Source organism: Chiloscyllium plagiosum, chromosome 24 (genome assembly GCF_004010195.1).
Source record: "Chiloscyllium plagiosum isolate BGI_BamShark_2017 chromosome 24, ASM401019v2, whole genome shotgun sequence".
Lineage (NCBI taxonomy): Eukaryota > Metazoa > Chordata > Chondrichthyes > Orectolobiformes > Hemiscylliidae > Chiloscyllium > Chiloscyllium plagiosum.
Genome location: NC_057733.1, coordinates 44,081,374 through 44,102,397, shown reverse-complemented (window position 1 = coordinate 44,102,397; position 21,024 = coordinate 44,081,374). Strand labels below are relative to the sequence as shown.

The window sequence follows — 21,024 nt, the reverse complement described above, 5'->3', positions numbered from 1 at the left end:
GTTTCACGAGGAACTGTTACAGGCACCATCTGACCAAACAGAGCACTCTCATGGCTATTCTTAAAGTGTGCAAGACTTGCATTTTTGTAAAAATAGTGATGATAAGCAAGTTGTGTATGGCCAAGCAGCCCACTCTGCAAGCCAATAATCCACTGAACTCAAGTAATAAGCATGCTTGGCTGATCAGAGCAGTAAAGAGCATGGAGGTGCAAGAAGTGAATAGAACCATACACGACCATACTGGGCACAGGCCATTTATGTTTGGATGGATTATATAATATAAAACTTTGGTATTGACATTTTTCAAAACTTGTGTCTTTTTAATATGAAAAGGATTTTTTTAAAAAAAGCATCCTTATAACTAAAAATTGACAGCAATGCCCTGATCCCTTCAAATGGTCAACCCTCATCAGACCAAAATAAACAGATCCAATAAAATAAAAATAAGAAACAAGGGCACAGGAAGATAATTCAGAAACACTCCACAACAGTTAGCTCAGGGACACATCAAGTATACCAATATATTTGAATAGTTATCATTTAAGACAGACTAGCAGGGTCTCAATTGCAGTTGTACATTTCCATAGTTACCTACAGCGGGCAGGCATGTTTAAAAATTCCGGGTATAAATGTTTGGTTCCAAAATGGATCTCTTCATTAGTAGGTTGACCATAGTCTAGATCTTTTACTGCACATATTAACACAGTTTTCAAAAAAAATCAATTATTAAGCAACAGTTCCAGAACATTCTGTCCTCATCAGTTCCAGCAAGCCCCTGAATCAGTGCATCAAATAGGTCCATCCTGAGATTGACTATTTTGGGTTTTTCAGCTTTTCCATGCTATCTTTATTCTGGGACAGAATTTGCTGTTTCTGCTTCTTCAGTGTTCTGTAAGCTTTAATGATCCTCTCCCTCTCCTCTAACATCATCCTTTGGCGGGCCATTGACATGGTGGGTAGTTTACTGTATTGGGTACCTTCCACTTTCTGACTTGAAGAACACTCGCTTTGCTGAATCAGAGACTTCAGAAGTAACTGTCTCTGGCCAGGCTAGAAAGAACAAATAATGAATTTAGTACATAGCCTTCACTGCTGATAGATCATTAGACCAAATTACCGTTAAGTCTAAAGGTGCACATTACAACATCCAAAATTCTATAATAAAATTTTGTAACTTAAAAACGTACATAAAGTTGGTTTTATTTTTGTCATTATTGATCACAAAGCTCTACTGAATGTATACTTGAAGGTAAGAACTTAGTATTAAATCATAAAACATTGCATCATGGCAATAAGCCATTTGTTGCATTAAATTAGTTGTGTTCTTTTCCACTAGCCCTCTCTACTGTTCATTCACTGTGTTCCTTTATATTCCTCTTTCAAACCACAATAACCTTTTAAAAGAAATTCTTGCATTTGCTTTCATAACAACCTATGACAGAAATCCATAATTTAACCACCCTATGCATAGAATTCAATTTTTTTTCTAATATCACTTTATGATTTCCTAAACATGTCTCTCACCAAGGAATTTTGGAAAACGATAGTCAGAACCACTGATATTCATTTCATATTTCCTCAGAATTCTTCAAATCTTGATGAAGATCCTATCTTGGGCCTGGTTAATTGATTTACTTCCAGTTCTAGTGGTGCTTCCTTCTTCGAAGTGGAAGCAATCAAACTGATAAACAAGTCATAAGCACGGTGCAAAAAAATTCCTCCTCCTTCCAACAATTTCGCCATCCCAAGTCTAAACTTGGATAATTCAAATCTCCTACAGTTATAATATGGCTCCACAAACTGTCTAAAAACATAAGTTCAATTTCCTCTTCACTGCTTGCCAGTTCATGGCATACTCTTAGCACTTGGCCAATCCCTTGTTATTTTGGACCTCAATCTAAAATGATTCTGTTTGGGAGTTTTTAGTTTAGATGCTAATAATATAATCACTACATGCACTACAGTTTATCTTTATGCTGAAGAACTGTCATAACGAGGATGTCTGTAACTCTAGGTTAAACAAACAAATTGTTCCACCTGCTCATAAAAGGTATGATCTCTAATGTTTATAACACTTTAATATGATAATCTTATTTTTCCACCATGTCAATAACATTTAAGATACTTATTGGGCAAGGATAGCAAAGAATATTATCAAAGGAATGTAAATAGAATGAAGATACAGATCAGCCTTGGTCTAATCAGATGGGGAAAGAAGTTCCAGAAGTTTAGTAGTCCTTCTTCCTACTTCAAAGGATGTTTTATAAGCAAACATGATAAGGAAACCATATTCTTAAACGTTGAATAACTAACCTTTTTACACACAAACAAACATAGCTAGTTACATTAGCCCCAAGAAAAGTGGTTTACCCTTTTATAATCCACTAAATTTCATTATGGTTCGAATTTGCAATGCATGCTTGTGTGCAGTGGAATCTGATTCAATCATGATTTTCAAAAAATAATTAAACAAGCATCCAAAAAGAAGGAAACAACACTGCAGGGCTCCAGAGAAAGGGCATGCAACTACAATTGACTGAACTGGTCTAGAGATTGGGTAGGGAACAGGTCTGGGTCGGATGCTCTTCTCAGGGTCAGTGTGGACTCGAAAGGCCGAATGCCCTGCTTCACACTATAGGGATTCTATGAACTATGAACTCTATGACAGTAGGTTAGTAAGGTTAGACAAATTATCTCTTCTGTTGTAACAATTATGATCCTACAGTATTAAGTGGCTAACAAATAACAGATTGTGCCAAAAACTTGAAACTGTTGCAACTTTACAAATTAAAAAAAGGCCTATGTTAAAAACGGTAACATCAAAACACCACAAACAGGAATTATAATTGAACAGTTGCTCTTGACAAATTAATTATTTCAGTTTGACATAGTTGACAGTACACAAACGAAGTTGTTACCTGATGATTGGTTTGGCTTTTCCTGGGTTTAGCCGTGAGGGTAGGGGGCTGCATGGCCACTTCTCCAAATCTCACAGTATCTGCAAATAAGATCAATCCCATTCTCAGAAAATACTTTTATGTTTACTGTGGATTCTCACTCAAACACATCAACTCAATTCATCTTAATGGCCTATCTGAAATTTCGTGCATGCAAATTTTGATCCACAAACCTGACCCTTTATTTAGGCTCGAAACTGCAAGTCTACAGACCTTCATGTTTAATTTTAGTTTCCGGTAGTTACAAAATACACACATTTTAATACTGAGTCTTAGTGCAACTCTTCTTCAGCCTGTCAGTTAAGCTGGGTAAACAACCAGCAGGTGAATTTCTACTATACTGTACATTCTGAAACTAAGACAACTCTGCAGCAGAGTTCATAGGAGACTGTTCTTGCTCATTGAAATCTTCAGTTGGTGCAGCTTTATTTAGATAAACTGCTCCACCTAGTGCTCATACTAAAAACTGAAGAGCACAAAAACAAATATCAGGAATGTGAACTTAGAAAATAGCAGATGAGCAAACTGGATCAGCAGTTATCTTGTCAACAGGCTGCATTCTCAATCCTCTTATTGGAGTTTGAAACAGATTTAATACAAAATGAGCCGACAATACTGACTTCTGTACTTTGGTGCAGATTTGCCCTAAAAATGGAATGACTTGCTGCAAAAATGTTACATCTGTGTTGCACTGTATGGTCTGTAGATCTCTATGGTTGGAAACAAAAGCATTTCAAGAAAAAATGGGGCAACAAAGGTTCAGTAAAAATTAAAACCTTAAAGATTTAGTAAAGAAACAGCACTAGAGAAATTAATATGTTTAAAGGAAACAATTTCTGCGCCTTGTGTTTTGAAAGAGGGAGCCAGAGTTCAGGAATACATTATTTTAATCTTCAAGAATTCCCGAACATCCCTTTGAATTGGAAGATAGAAAAGGCAACCCTGTTGAATGTGAACATTTAAAGGATAGTCTCCTTTAATTTGAGGCAAAACTGTGTTAGTTGGAGAGGGAGAGGCGACTTCTCGGAATCTTCCCAGAGACAGCTCCAAGTTATGGGTATGGGACGGTCAGAACAATTTTCATTCTAAGTAAGGTGCAAGTTTTAACATTCGGTACATAAATGGAGAAACAGCTGGTATAGTTGCGCACAAGCTACCTGAAACAGCTCCAGAGGCCAGTATCCTGTCACCAAGTCACCCTTTATTTACATGTGCAAAGTACTTGACACTAATCCAACTTCCTTAGATGCTAGTTGTGTGTGCAGAACCTCTGACACTCATGTTTATCTTTTTTTTTCTTTTTGCTGTTAATCTGGGCCAATCAGGGAGCCCTGGCTGACTGATATAAACAGGAGATACTCCTGTTTATATTTGTCAGCTAGGGATCCCTAATTGGACCAGATTAACAGGCCCAATCAGGGAACTCATTCAATGAGGCCCACCTGGCTGACCACTACATCCCTCCCTCGGAGGCCTGTTATTTCTCTTGAAGCCTCTCCTGGGTTGTTATCACACTCAAGTCTAGTTCCTCTGATTCAGCCTCTGATATGGGCGCCATGTCCTGGACCCTAGCTCAACTCTTGTGCCGGGAGCACCTCAAGACAAAATTCATCCTCTCCTTCAACAGTAAAGGCATCGAGGCTGCTCCATCTCAGTCTGCAAAGTTTATTTGACGTTAGAAGCAGAGAGGGAACAAAGAACAGTTGGAAAGGCTGTCGAGGAGCCGGGCACGTTTTGTTCCTACACCGTTCATGAATTTGTAGCTTTCATGTGGTCCATGTGCTTGTTTAGGACCATCTGATTTACCCAAAATTTATACATCATGGGACCTGACCTTGCATTGACCATGCCGCTTACCCATGCAGGGTTATTTCTGCGGATTTGGCACCAAACTTAGCTCCTTGAAGTAAACGGTTTCTCTTGCTTCAAAGAGTCTGATGTTCCTGGCATTCCTGATGCTGATTCTAGATCCAGGAGGAACAGGTTTAGTCTAGTGCAGAGTATTTTTTATAGATTACTTACAGTGTGGAAAAAGGCCCTTCGGCCCAACAAGTCCACACCGACCCGCCGAAGCAAAACCCACCCAGACCCATTCCCCTAAATTTACTCCTTCACCTAACACTACGGGCAATTTAGCATGGCCAATTCACTTAACCTGCACATTTTTGGATTGTGGGAGAAAATCCACGCAGACACGGGAGAATGTGCAAACTCCACACAGTGTGTCGCCTGAGACGGGAATTCAACCCGGTCTCTGGCGCTGTGAGGCAGCAGTGCTACCGCGCTGCCCCATCAGCAATTCTGTTGGAGCTATCCTTGTAGTTGTATGAGACATGGTCCTATAATTAAATAGGATCAGAGTGAAGCCAAAGGATGTTTCTTTAAGACTGCCTTCAAAGTCTTTCCACCAGTGAGCTTTCTTCATATGCAGAATGCCATTCCACTCTGCCATCCACTTGAATTTCCTATTGGTAAACAATGGCCTCTTGTCTGTGACCAACATTTCTGGGAGCCAGTGTGCTGCAAAAGATGCTCGCAGTTTTTCTGTCATTGTCCCTGTATTTGACAAATGAATTCTATGCCTGCCCAAACACTGAGTGGACGCTCACAATGACTAAGAATGTAGAGCCCATGAAAAGACCAGGCTAATCAATGTGTAACCGAGTCCAGGATTCACCTGACCAATCCCACGAATGTGGAGGGGCTGCTGGGGGAAAGTTATGCCCATGTCGGCATTCTGGGCACTGGCCCACCAAGGTGGCTAAATCTGCATCCAATCCTGGCCACTGGACATAACTTCTCACCAATGTCTTCATTTTGGAAACCCCTGAATGACCCTCGTGGAGTCCAGCCAGTACAAATAGACAACCCTTTATCCGAAACACACAGAACCAGCTGTCTGTCGGAATTTTTTGGATGAAGGATTAAATAGCATTTTCATAGTAAAAAACATTACCAAACAGCAGACCCACCTGTGATTACTACGAGCACTGAGACAGAATTGACACCTGCCAGTGCTGGGTCCCGATACTGTCACATCTGAGTAACGTGGGTCGAGTGGGTGTGGAGTTGTGTTAACTAATTGCAGGCTAAACAATGTTGTTAATGAGAAAAAAACTTCAGGAAAATAAACTTCAGATTTCTGAGCTTTTCATCTTTTGGATAAAGGATTGACCACCTGTATCTAGCAGCAAGTGCCATTCTCTACGGCAATCTGGTCCAGAAAGGTTCCATTGCTGGTTGTGGTGGCCCTTTTGGTTCCCCCATCACAACCAGCTCTTTTCATTTTGCTAGGATTGGATCTTTTTCCATCCACATTGTCAGCAGTGATCAGAAAGTTTAAACCAGAATGAACTCTTCCAGCGAAGCATCTACCATCAGGATGCAGCTCAATACACCCGCATTTGCAATTTTGACTCCTAACTTCTAATTTTACACACTAAGAACTAGAGCGCAGCATTGAATTTGTCCAAAAGCTATGAGTGGTATGGCCCTGTCCTAAAGAACCTCCAGCAGGGTCTGTTACTGAGGATCTGAAACCTGAATACAGGCTGAGGTAACTGCTTAACAGATGCTCTTAATAACTTAGTTGACAATAAAATGGTGTCTCGATGCAAACAACATGACAAAATGGCTTCTAGGCTGCAAATTGACAATTCTGCTAAGAACTGTATAAAATGGCTTTCGATTTTGCTATAGCTGCAAAATTGACTAACCAGTCTGCTTCAATAGAGATTAGCAGACAATGCTCCTGCTACAGCATAGAAATAACTAAACTAGATAAGACATTACTGACCATCCTAACGGACCTTCGGATGCAGATGCAAAAGTTTGGTTAGTGAGATAAAGATGGCCTGAGTGTTGAAAAACAAAGTTGGTTTCCAGGTAATATCATTGGACCAAGTAACTGTCAAATAAAGCAATATTGTATATCAATTGGTAATTGTCTGAACGTATTATGTGATCAAATCCTGTACCTTTAAGTATAAAAGTGTCTTTGTTTTAAGCCATGTGTGCAGCTGCTGAGGAACACGGATGTACACAACCTGTGTTTCGGGATGCTTTGTACCCAGCCATATGAAGAAATAAAGAATGAAGTCTTAAAGAACCAGACCGATTGTGAGTATTTATTGACTGATCATGGAATAGAGACCAACCCCTCCCCCGGGGTCCAGATCTTCATTACTATTATAAATTTAAGTCCTAATGGTATTGGTGGAACTTTCTCACACCAAAGATGACCAAACTTTCCTTCTCTAACTGAGCATATTTGTGCTCTGCATCAGCCGAAGTCTGGGAAGCATACTCTATTGGGCATTCCTCTCCCTAGGGCCATCTGAGAGCCAATGCTAACCCTATACCGTACGGTAACTGAACCAGCTGCCCCTCATATGAGACTGGAATCAAAGTTAAATCGTTAATCTGTAAAGGCTCACCAGTGTAGATTCTCAATCGAGCCAAGCTCTTATGCAAACTTGAAGCCCAGAGCAAATTTTGTTAAACACTGGTTCTGCAATCAGTGATACAGCATTGCAGATAGCAACTGTCATTAGAACCAGGTGACCATTTAACCAGATGTCTATTTTGATTAGTCTGGATTTGGATGTTGCCAAGCAATTTAGTTGCAAGCCAGATGGAGGTGGATGAAGTGTGCACTCTTCCTGGATTTTTTCTTTATTCATTAACAGGATGAGGGCATCGCTGGCTAGGCCAACATTTATTCCCCATCTCAAATTGCCCAAGGGACAGTTAACCCAATCACATTGCTATGGGTCTGGAGTCACATGTAAACCAGACCAGATAAGAATGGCAGCTTCCTTCCCTAAGGGACATTAGTGAACCAGATGGTTTTTCCGACAATCGACATGGGATTCATGGTCATCACCAGACTCGTAATTCCAGATATTTATTGAATTCAAATTCCACCATCTGCAGTGCTGGGATTCGAAGCCAGAAAATATCTTCAAGGCAGAGATTGATAAATTCTTGATGTCACAAGGAATTAAGGGCTACGGGGAGAATGCAGGTAAGTGGAGTTGAAATGCCCATCAGCCATGATTGAATGGCGGAGTGGACTCGATGGGCCGAATGGCCTTACTTCCGCTCCTATGTCTTATGGTCTTAACATTATCTGGGTGTCTGGATTAACTGTCCAGTGATCTCGCTAGTATATTCAATTTATCAGACCGGTCTTGCTTTCCCTTTCAATGATTTCTGGAGGGTTTTTTATATTTAGGTATTTTTCTCACCCCAGTATTTGGTCAGCTATATAAAGCCAATTTTGTGCACCTATTAGAGAGGATAAGGCAGGACCTTCAACGCTGGGGGGTTCTCCCGATATCTTGGTTAGGCAGAATAGCTCTAATTAAAATGAATATTTTGCCTCATCTCTTATACCCTATGAGAATGCTCCCTGTGATCTTGCCAAGGCCAGCATTGCGTAAACTATACGGTTGGCTTGGTTCTTTCATTTGGAATCATAGACGGCCCCTTAGTAAATTAAAGAAGCTGCAACTTCCACAAGCAAGGGGAGGACTGGATTTTCCAGACTTTAGGAAGTACCAGCTGAGTTCTCTATTAAGCTATGTAGCTGACTGCGTCTCGTGTGACCTGCAATCAACCTGGCTGGACATTGAGGCTTCTCAAGCAAAGTGTCCCCTCATTAATCTCTTATCTTTAGATAAGCTGAAAGTTATTATGGACCATTGTTAATCTGTAAAGGCTCACCAGTGTAGATTCTCAATCGAGCCAAGCTCTTATGCAAACTTGAAGCCCAGAGCAAATTTTGTTAAACACTGGTTCTGCAATCAGTGATACAGCATTGCAAAAACCCTATTGTATTAAATACAATTAAAGCTTGGACAATAATGCGGCAATACGAGGGTAATTCACAAAAAATCCCCCCTTATACTCCTATAATGGGAGCATGGGATTTTTGACCTGGGCACACAGACGCTACATTTAAAACCTGGGAGGTCCAGGGGTATTTCTTGCTTAGGGGATCTGTTCGATGGGGAGGTTATGATGTCTTTTGAACAGCTGCACCAGAAATTTGGACTACCTAATGGAGACCTTTTTCGATTTGTCCAAATTCGAGATTATATACAGAAGACAACCACATTATTAGATAGCTCTTATAAATTGGATAGGGAAAGAAGAGTGTTACAGCCAATGGGTCCACCCTCGGTCAGCACCCTTTATCACTCATTACAGAACGAAGTTTCGAAAGACATGAAACAATTGTTTAAAACATGGAATCAGGAATTGGGGTTGGAAATCCCTTCAGAAATGTGGGACGACATCTGGGAAAATGCCAGAAAGATCTCTATTTGTAACAGAACCCAAGCTATTCAATTAAAGATATTCCATAGGACTCATATAGCACCAGAATGACTGGCAAAATTTAGGACAGGAACATCTCCAATGTGTCCTAAACATAAAATAGGACTCTCACACACTGCTTATGGACATGTCATAAGATCCGCAAATACTGGATCAGAGTAGCAAATGAACTGAGAAATCTTGGGAGCAGAAATTGGAGTAGATTCAGTATCTCTTCTCCTGGGCTTTTCAAACCTGCCCTCCCTGGATGTGCACGGAAGGAAATTATTTTCCATTCTCTCCTTTAGTGCAAGGAAAAATATCGCAGTAAATTGGGTAGCTGAGGGCACTCCAGGACTTTCGAATTGGCACAGATTAACCATGGAATGTATTCCCCTTGACTTCCTTACAAATATGGTGCACTAAAAAACTGAATTATTCTATAAAATATGGCAGCCCTTCCTGAACTATATTTCGGCCATATTGTTAAGGGCTTTTATCTAGTTGTGGTAGTGGTTCTGGCTGGTCCGGGGGTCCCCGGGGAGAGGAATCCCGTATGAATACGGGTTTTACTATGACTTGATGTTAATTCATTCGGAGCATGTACTTCATTATTTAAATTACTATGTTATCTTTTTTTGAGTAATGCAAGATATTTTATTATATGCTTTGGTTATTTGTAGGTTAGATTAGTATTTAGTTGAGTTTTTTTCCTCTTTTTTTGGTTTGTTGTGTTTTGGTTATTTATTTATTTAATATTTAATTGTATATTAGTAGTTATATTTGTGTTATTTTGTAAGTTCGTAAAAAAAGTTTTAAAAATTTCCTTTTTTTTTAAAATAGATTTTTTATTGAAGAAAACTGTCCAGTGATAATACCACTATCGCTTCCCCAATGAGTTCTCTTTAAACAATTCAAGCCTAGAGGGACTCTTTTGCTGTCTCAAATCCTCATACCGGCAGCAACTACAATAGCTTGCTGGCCCGAATCCTGAAGGAAATATTAACTGTTTGGCCAAAGCTGGGCTTTGTTTTGGCAGAGTCCCTCTATTGAGGATATGTCCTGAGAGAGGCTATGTAATTGGGCTTCATTCACCCAAGCTCAGTCAGCCTGGCAAGTGTGTCCATTTCTATCAGAATATCCTATAACATAGAACATGGAAAAGTACAGCACAGAACAGGCCCTTTGGCCCACAATGTTATGCCGAGATTTAATCCTAATGTAAAATATAGTAACTTAACCTACGCACTCAACTCACTGCTATTATCCATATGCATGTCCAGCAGTCACTTAAATGTCCCCAATGACTTCGCTTTCACCACCTCAACTGGCAATGCATTCCATGCATTCACAACTCTCAGTGTAAAGAACCTACCTCTGTCTCCTTTATACCTTCCTCCTAATATCTTCAAACAATGACTTCTCGTACCAGTCACTCCTGCCCTGGGGAAAAGTCTCTGGCTATTGACTCTATCTATTCCTCTCATTATTTTGTATACCTCGTGCTATCCATATGCATGTCCAGCAGTCACTTAAATGTCCCCAATGACTTCGCTTTCACCACCTCAACTGGCAATGCATTCCATGCATTCACAACTCTCTGCGTAAAGAACCTACCTCTGTCTCCTTTATACCTTCCTCCTAATATCTTCAAACTATGACTTCTTGTACCAGTCAATCCTGCCCTGGGGAAAAGACTCTGGCTATTGACTCTATCTATTCCTCTCATTATTTTGTACACCTCGATCAGGTTTCCTCTCTTCCTCCTTCTCTCCAGAGAGAAAAGTCCGAGCTTATTCAACCTTTCTTCATACGGCAAGCCCTCCAGTCCAGGCAGCATCCTGGTAAACCTTCTTTGCACCTTCTCCAAAGCTTCTGTATATTTCCTATTAATATACTCCACTTGCTGCATTTACTAATGACAAAGCCAGTTGTACTGCCTGTTTGAAGTCCAGTTGGGCTTCAGCCAGTAGGCGCTATTGCACAGTTACATCATTAATCCCACATACCAAACGGTCTCTCAGTGTCTTATTGTGGGTTAAACCAAAGTCACATGCCTCTGCCTGTTGTCTTAACCTCAAAAATTCCAATGCAGATTCCCCTGGTTTTTAAGCTGCTCATTAAAACCAAGAGCATCTCAGAATTAGAGGCGGTTTGCGTCGTAATATTTGATAACTAAACCCATCAACTCTTGAAAGGTTTTAGAACCTGGTACCTCATGAAACATTAGGCTCATAATAATCAAAAAAACTGCAGGTCCACAAGCTGTCAGGAGAATTACTCGTTGCTTTTCATCTAGCCCAATGTCACTTGTCTGGAGAAAATAATGCATTATTTCAGTATACTGGCTCAGCAGGATCAAATGAGTAAAAGCTTCCCAAATAGTTGCATGATTAGATTAGATTACCCGCAGTATGGAAACAGGCCCTTCGGCCCAACAAGTCCACACCAACCCTCCAAAGAGTAACCCACCCAGACCCATTCCCCTACCCCCTAACAAATGCACTTAACACTATGGGCAATTTATCATAGCCAATTCACCAAACCTGTACATCTTTGAATTGTGGGAGGAAACCGGAGCACGAGGAAACCCACGCGGACACGGGGAGAATGTGCAAACTCCACACAGACAGTCACCCGATGCAGGAGCTGAACCCGGGTCCCTGGCTCTGTGAGGCAGCAGTACTAAGCACTGAGCTACTGTACTAATGTCAGAAATGCTTATCCCAACTCAAAGGCGACTGCCGCAAGAGAATTTCTTTACGACTTTTTTTCTCGTTGCCACTAAAAGAGCTCCAGAGAGGTCAGTATCCCATCACCAAGTCATCCCTTACTTACATGTGCATAGGACTCGAAACAGGTTCGGCTCTCTTAGAAGTAACTCTGAATGAACAGAACCTCTGACACTCATCTGTTTTTCATCTGTCAGCCAGGGCTCCCTGATTGACCTGTGTTAACAGCCCGAATCAGGGAACACTCATTCTAAAGTCCAGCTGGCTGACCTCATTACAATCGCTACACTATCAATGAAGAGCAAAAACAGCTGCTGCAAGCCAATAGAAATGTATTAAACTAAAATGTGACACAGTATTGGTTCGAAGATTCCAGACTTGTTGATATCTAAATACTAAAATTGCAGAAGTATGCCAGATGTGGTCGCACCAAAGCTCCACATCATAGCAGCAAGATTTCTTTATTCTTATACTTCAAATCCCCTTGTAATAAAGGGCAACATGCTATTTGCATTTCTAATTGCTTGCTGTATCTTGTGACAATGTTGCTCCTTTAACAAGGTTATGCTGTCCTTGGCTTTCTTTGTTAGAGGTCTCAAAAGCAGCGATTCTGAGAAGTCTAGGTGTAACTACTTGAGAATGCTTTCAAGCTTTTTTTTTAAAAAAAATCCACTTGTACAATAAAACAGGAGTGACCAGTTCTACCAGCTCAGCTTTTCTCTGGTTTGGTTTGAGCAATCTGGCTGTTCGCTGAAAGCAGTCAGTCAGTTTTGAGGCTGTTGGTCCAAGAAACAGCTACATGGAAGGTGTTCCATGCTGAATCTCTCTGACATCTCACCAAGGAGTGTTTATGGGGATTGTTGCAAGTATTGGGAACACATCACTAAATTTGGATAATCTGTTGGATTTTCAAATAGGTTACATTATTCTACATTCTGTTCTCTTTTGTTTGTGTTTCAGTCAGTAATCTTGTAAATAAGTTCTGTTTTGCTTAAAACAAAGTATTTGGGCTAGCTGCATCACTCCTGGAACATCCACTCTACACCTCCTTAAAACAACTAGCAAAGTTAGGGTCTGGCCTGGTCCAGAACAACCTACATGTTAGCTTTCTGGGTTCCGAACATAAGTACGCTCAAGCCCTTCTGAACATTAACATTTAGAGATTTTATGTCTTTTTAAAAAAAAACTGCTTTTCCATTCTTAAAAAGAAATTGAATAAACTTACACTCTGACATATCACACTCCATCTGCTACTCTGTTGTCTATTCACTTAAGCATGATACATTAGAATGGATCAAGATCTGGTTGAAAACAGAGGACCAAACAGGCCCTGAAAATGATCCTTGGGATGGCAGGACTGACATATGAATAGAGATTGAGTCAGTCATGATTGTATTCACTGGAGTTTATATGAAGGGGCATCTCATAGAAACCTATAAAATTCAAACAGAACTAGACAAGTTAGATGAGGAAGGATGTTCCTGATAGTGTGGGAGTCTAGAATCAGGGATCATCATTTAAAGATTAAGCCTTTTAGGACTGAGATGAGAAATTTCTTCACCCAGAGAGTGGAGAGCCTGTAGAATTCACTACCACAGAAATTGGTCGAGGCCAAAACATTGTGCTTTCAAGGAGAAGGCACGGCTGAAGGGGGTCAAGGGATATTGGCGGACAGCAGGATTAGCATATTGAGCTCAATAATCAGCCATGATCATAAAGAATGGTGAAGCAGGCTGGAGGGATTGAATTGTCTACTACTGATCCTATCTTCTGTGTTTTCAGGCCTCACTGAAGTTCACTGCCAGACTGTCTGCCTGTGAAGCTCCTCAACTTGCCCACTCCACTCAGTGACGCTGACTGTCCCAGGTTATGAACCTCAACTTACCCATTCCTCAGTAATGCTGTCTATCACTGTCCTCACCTTGTCCACTCCTCTCACTGACACTCACTGTAATAGAGATGTTAACTCCATAAGGTTTTTCCAACAATGTGAGATCTTAACTTTGTGCAATATCTGACCTATGCTTACTCTTCTTGGGATTGAAGCAGATACATTTCTTTTTAATCACCTCAGGCAGTAGATAGACAGCATTAAAAGGAAGAATTTTAATAAGCAATATTCTGCTAGAATGCAGAACAGCTAGACACCGTGCTATCAGATTTCATGTTCGTCACTTACCTGTAAATATTTCTTTCTCCAATTTCATCATTTTTCTTTCAGCTCTCTTTTTAATAAACTTTGCCAACCGTTTCTTGTCAGACCTATTTGATACAAACCAAAATTAACTAACAAATGTATAACTTCCCAAACTAAAAGGATTTTAAAACATCTTAATCACTTGTTTCACACAATGTTGGTTCCATAAATATCTTCTGTTACCACACTCACTAGTTTTCTTCAAAAAAAAAGGCAATCATGTGTTCTGGCTTGGTGCTCATTCAGCAAGACTACCACAGATCGAATGTCTACATAGTTATCCTGCAAAGATGATGAGGACAGATGTCATGATGAATGCAGAGAGTTAATCATGTGGTTCTTTCACTCACCGGACTTGAATGTTAAGCCAGTGCAGATGAATGAAATGTCAGCTGTAATTCTTAAAGATGAGCAATATCAATAAGTATTCAACATTTGTACCGAAAGAAAATCCTGCAGCTTATCTGCAGTTTTTTTTCATTTTGATGGGGCTTGCATACAGCAGAGGAAATCCCAGTTATTAAACAGGTAACATGGATAAGTATCTTGATGCTAAAAAAACTGGCTACTGGGCTGGTTATTGAAGTTCTCTGGAACAGTCCACCAGCTCAAGGTGGGAAGAAGAACAAGATCAGCTTCTGTCCATTAATATTTGGATAATATTGTCTGTGATGAATGCTTCAGCATTGTTTTTGAGGTTGGTTTGTAATTAGATGTTATGAATCTGTCATCTGTTGATAAGGTGCAGAACACTTTATACGTATCTGGGTGTTTAAGCTTACTTAATAAAAAGGATTGAATAAAGGAAGCATTACCAAATACATATGAATAAACAGGTTGCTTCTCCAAAGTAAACAGATTATCTTTTTGTGTTAAAAGCTGTGATCAATGGGCAAACAATACAGAGGTATAGTCCAGCTGTGTGCGTATTATATATAGTGACCTTATTAGATTCACCTTCCTTTCCACCCTGCTATATATTCAGCAAAGGGAAAAATATTGTAATTGCAGTTATCAACAATGTCAGGTTCCCCATTAGATATAGTACCATAAATACACAGATAATGGAACATACTCTTTCTTTTTCTCAGACTTTGATTTCACACCGCTTGTCTGTTCTTCCTTCTCGGTCTCTAACTCAGGACAACGAGCCAGTTGATTTTTGGTCATAAACATCACATGTTGAGTTTCCTCCTCCATGCGCTGAATATAGGCTCTCTCGGATTCTCGTTTGCGCCTCTTAAACTTTGGAACTGGTATGTCTCCATGGAGATCTTTAGCCATTGATGTAGGTTTTCTCTTTGGCTTTTCTTCATATTGAAACAAAAATTAATTTACTGTTATCTTTACATTCATAAAATAATCCAAATTGAAAGTTGTTTGCGTTTTCTCCATAAGAATAGGTCACTTTGGCCAACGCAGAAAGAGACCTAGGATGTGGCCGTGAAAATGCAACAGTAACTAAATGACAACTCTTGGTAAAATATTTTTAGGCAGACTTCCCAGAGAAGATTCTTACTCATATGCTCACAAAGCACTTGAAACATGGCTGTAATATCCGCCATGCTTAAAAAAAAGGCAAGGACAATGCCAGCCCACCTAAACTTAATGCAGCCGCATTCAATTTCATATCATCTCCTAGATGAAGGTGCTGAGAACTTGGAGACTTTCTGTACAGCTCACCTGTGAAGAATGATAGCTTGAGCAAGGAAGCATCGGGTTGCTGGAACTCAAAGTATATGGGCAAAAGCTAGGACAAAAGAAAAATCTTATGCATAGAAAACTTCCAAAGGCCAAAATGCGCATCTATAGTTAAATAACTATAACTAAATATAATTTGCAGCCTTTAAACAGCTAAGCTGTTGATTCCATAGGTGCATCACAATATGAAGTCAAAAGGAAAATTTAGAACTTCAATGTTAACCCTGTTATAGTGTCTTATGGTTCACTTTAACAAGTAAAATATTATGTACAGAATTTGTTTTGCTCCCTCTTGCAAATTTATCAATTATATATAATGTAAGCATTTGTTCTGATTTGTATGTTATAAACAGCTATCATTGCCACCAAATGTTGAATCAGCTATGCTTAGGGAGCTCAGAAGCAGGAGGATAACATAAATCAGAAAATGGCTTCCATGCTTTTCATATTTTAGTCCTGGATATTTTCTGAGATAATAAAATAAACATAAATGATTTTGTTTTAACCAAAATACAATCAAGCTGTATTTCCACTCGCAACAGAAATAAATCGAGTACAAGTACAAATAACTTTATTCACATTGATTGAATGAACCGAGGTCTTTGACTAAGTTACTTTATTTCCTAGTTAAATGAAATATATTGCATTTTTAAAAATTGATCAAAAATGTATAGAATAAACTGCTTCAGCAGCACTCCCAAATAGTTCAAATCCAGCTGGACTATAAAGGCTTCTCTCCCCACTTCTAAACTTTGCTTAGTTTTTTACTTCAAAACGTTGTCTTTTCTGGACATAGTTTTACCTCAAACTGACCACTGACTGCTTGTGTCACTCCACCCTTTGAAGGGATAAAAGAAACCAGCACAAATCCAGTAGCCTGTGAGATTTGTCCTGACACAACAGCAATATCTTCTTACTTTAAGTTCGATGAATGGGATTTGTCCTATCTGCCTGGACATTGCCTGAATAAGAATGCATTGCATCAAGTCTGAACAGGTTCTACAGGTTCTATAATAACACTGTAATCCAGTTTTAGGGCAACTATTGTCAGATGAGCAGTTAACTTCTAAAGAAACAATGTCAGGCTGACTACTTTACCAGTCTTTCTCTTCTGCTTATTCAGCTGCTTCTTCATTTTCTCCTGAGACCTCATTATCTCACGGACTTTGTATGGAATTTCCTGTTCATCAATATTTTTGGGCTTCATGTCATTTTTCTTCAGTTCACTGTGAAGTTATAAGTGCAGTATTGTCAAATAATCTTTAAGATTGTCTAAATCTTACATAATTAAATAAATTACCACATATTAGGACTGTAAAACACAAAAGTATCCTGAAATTAACTTTCTACCCATTTTCAAATGTTCACTCTAAAAACTACAATGATAAAACACTGATACATTAAACTCCACATTTTATTATGCATTATTTTGCTTCACATTCAGTATTTATCCACAAATTGTTTAAGAAAGGAGCTGGTGAAAAAACAGGGAACTACAGACCTGCTAGCCTTAGATTAATAATAAGGAAAATATGCTCAATATATCTTAAAGGATGTGATAAATGGGCACTTAGATAATTATCTCATTGGGCAGAGTCAGCATGGATCTACAAACATGTTTGACAAACTTGTTTCAGTTTTTGAAGGATGTTGCTCACAATATTACTTGTTACTTACTTTGATGAAGGGGAGTCAATGGATGTCATTTACTTGGATTTTTAGAAGGCCTTTGATAAGGTCCCGACAGGATGTTGGTTAGCAAAATTAAAACATGCAGCATAGGAGATAAGGTACTGGCACTGATTAAGGATTGGCTAATATGCAGAAAATAGTAGAAATAAATGGGTCATCCTCACTTTGGCAGACGGTGATTAGTGGGGTACTGCAAGACCTCACCTGATCACAATTTATATCAATGATTTAGAGGTGTGGACCAAATGTAATATTTCCAGTTTTACAGATGATACAATGCCAAGTCAACATGTGTGTAGCGAGGAAGATGTACAGCGGTTTGAGAATGTGGATAAGCTTAGTGAATGGGCAAGAACATAACAGAAAGAATATAATGTGGAAAAGTGGGAGGTTATCTGCTTCAGTAGGAGAAACAGATGTGCAGAGTATTTCTCAAATGGTAAGAGGTTAGAAACTGTAAATGGACAAAAGGACCTAAATGTCCTTGTTAATAAGTCATTGAAGATTAACATACATGTGCAACAAGCTATTAGGGCTCATGGAATGTTACCTTTTGTTGCAGGACATCTGCTTCAATTGTAAAGGTGCTTCTTTAGACTGTACCTATAGAATAATGTGCAGTTTCGGTATGCACCTCAAAGGATTCTTTATCATAGAGGGACAGCAATGAAGGTTCACCAGATTTCTTGTTGTGATGGCAGGAATGTCTTATGAAAAGGGGCCTCTATTCTCAAGAATTTTGAAGAATGAAAGGCATTCTCAAAAAACTCAAGGAATAGACAAGGTAGATGCAGATGCTTCACTTGGTTAAACAGTCTAGAACCAGAAGGCATAATTTAAGAAAAAGGATGTCACTTTCAACCAAGATGAGAATTGTTTTTACTGAGAGGGTTTGAATCTGTAAAATTTAAAAGTGTTTGATCAGTCATGACCATATTACATGGCAGAACAGGTTCAGTGGGCTGAATGACCGACTCTTGTTCCTAAACATTGTTCCTTTTCAATACTGCCTAAACTGAGTCATTCAGAATTGTTAAATGTTTCTCTCTTCTCACGTTCTTTGTCCTCCAAGTTCTGTTCACAACTTAAATCTGTGACCCGCCTCCAAACCCCACATGAAATAAACACAACATATGCTGGACAATCACAAGAACTTAATAATATTACTGCTGTATATTACAAATTGTGTCTATTAAAAAACCTGTACCAAGGTATTAAAAGCCTCTAATAGTTGTTACTTGATTTGAGGGACAGGACTTCATGGAGCTTAGAATTGATTGATTACTGGACTCTACATTCAATTATGTTAACAACCTAGCCATTCCCACTTAAGATAAAAAGGAAAACAGATGTAAAATCCCCTGTTGAATTAAAGCTTTGCAGAACAGTTCAAGTGCAGCTCGGTGTAGATAAAGTATTCTCTCTGCATGTAAATAGTCGTTGAGAAGAAAATTTATCTTAGTTCATTTCATCAGGCGGCATACAAGTTTATCATCTAAAGCTAATACAAAAAGTAAACAGAAGACAACTTATTTACAGAAATAGACTTCTGGCAATACTTGGATTATTGAACATTATGTTTTAACTTAAAAATGCTCACAAGAAAAGCTAAAAATATAATTTAAGTATGGCATTTGGCATTATGAGAGGTTTCGTGAATAAATAAAGTTGACATAGGTTTTATCAGATTGTGGGTGTGCTTTCTTATTAGAAAAACAAGCCTGACGGTGGATTAACCTCACTATCGCCCAGGTTACGGGGAGATAGAGTCATAAAGTCATACAGCACAGAAACAAATCCGTTGCCCCAACTCATCCATGCTGACCAGGTTTCCTAAAATGAACTCATCCAATTTGCCTGTGTTTGGCCCATATTGCTCTAAACCTTTTCTATCCATGTACCTGCCTAAATGTCTTTTAAATGTTGTAATTATACCCACTTTGACCACTTCTTCTGGTAGCATGTTCTATATACACAGCACCAGGTGTGCGAAAACAAACCTGCCCTTTTGGACCGTCTTAAACTTTTCCTCTCTCACCTTAAGCCTATGTTGTCTAGTTTTGCATTTCTTTATCCTGGGGGAAAATACCTCGGCTATTCATCTTATCTATGCCCCTCATGACTTTATAAACCTCTATAAAAGTCACCTCTCAGCTAGGGAAAAAAGCCTTTCCAGCTTCTCCTTATAACTCAAACCTTGGTAAGATCAGAGTACATTTTTTTTGCACCCTTTCCAGTTTAATGACATCTTTCCTATAGCAGAGCAACCAGAACTGAACATAGTGCCCCAAATGTGTGAAGGGAAGTCCTTCATCATAACATGGATTCAAACCATGCAGTCAGTGTCATACTGTTTCATAAACCAAGTTTCCAGCTAACTGAGCTAACCCTATCTGTTGTTTCATATGTATCACATTTTTATTAATCAATAAAACACATACCCATAACTACAAGTTTAATGTACATTCTGTTTCATCTCAAGTAGCACAACCTTGACTTCATATCATATGTGCAACTGCAAAACAGAGGCTCAATTAAATTTTATCTCCCATACTTTAAATACTAATACATATGGTACACTTAAAACCTCTACCTTCAGAGACCTGTAAAGGACTGAGCGTCCAACTTTCAACCTTAACAAATTAAACCGTGACAACACCCCCACCTCCCTGACCAATAACCGAGTGGGTTAAGATACCAGGGTAAGTTTAGTAGAGTTAACTGACTTGAAATCGCAATGGAGAACATTATAAATTTTGTTTAAGTCTCATAATCATATCTATGAATTCAGGACATCCCTAAAACATTTTACAGTCAAAGTGGTAGACTCATTGCTGTAATATAGAAAACGTGAGAGCCCATTCAAGATCCCAATATGCACAGAATATGGAAAATGCCCATTGAATCTCTACTGCCAAAATACCACGAAATCTACACTCATCCCTCTTTCCACCTTTAGGCCAAGAGCCTTGAACATTACCACACCGCGAGTGTGATATCTTTTTAATGCTGTGCGCAGCAATGTGTTAAGCAAGCAGATAATTTGTCATTTGGTCTGAGGGGTTAGGACACCAGTGGGACTGAATGCGCCCGGCCGAGGAGTCATGGAAGACGGGCAATGCGTGTCTGTGTCTCTCCCATGAACCAGGGCCTCGTCCCTCACCCACCCCATCCTTCTGTTCCTCTTCCCGGATCTATCCCGCTGCTCCTTCCCGTGGTCTGAATCTCTGCGACCGACATTTTTCTTTTTCCTTTTCCCTTCCGGACGCTTCCCCATCGCTGAGCAGCTCCCTCCTCACACTCACGTGCTGAGGCCTAGAGCGCGACCTTTCACCTGCTTTCCGATTGGCCGGCCCTCGGCCGCGTTCCCACCCCCCCCCGCGACGTGGCGAGCGGATTGGGCGAGGACGGCTGTCAATCACAT

General features: G+C 39.6%; 1 protein-coding gene across 3 annotated transcripts; it reads right to left on the bottom strand.

Annotated features, from left to right (window-relative positions):
* Nucleotides 1-240: 240 nt before the first annotated feature.
* Nucleotides 241-20,954, bottom strand: ccdc137 (coiled-coil domain containing 137). 3 transcript variants are annotated; one of them, XM_043714938.1, is made up of 6 exons: nucleotides 20,768-20,954; nucleotides 17,007-17,134; nucleotides 15,283-15,517; nucleotides 14,190-14,272; nucleotides 2,919-2,998; nucleotides 241-1,050 (listed from the first exon to the last, which is right to left on the bottom strand). In XM_043714938.1, exons 1-6 carry the CDS (start codon nucleotides 20,875-20,877, stop codon nucleotides 814-816), a joined length of 873 nt encoding a protein of 290 aa, XP_043570873.1. In that variant the 5' UTR covers nucleotides 20,878-20,954; the 3' UTR covers nucleotides 241-813. The 3 variants fall into 3 exon arrangements, with proteins under 3 accessions (XP_043570873.1, XP_043570876.1, XP_043570875.1); XM_043714941.1 differs by lacking the exon at nucleotides 20,768-20,954 and adding an exon at nucleotides 20,042-20,095; XM_043714940.1 differs by lacking the exon at nucleotides 20,768-20,954 and adding an exon at nucleotides 18,151-19,427.
* Nucleotides 20,955-21,024: the final 70 nt, after the last annotated feature.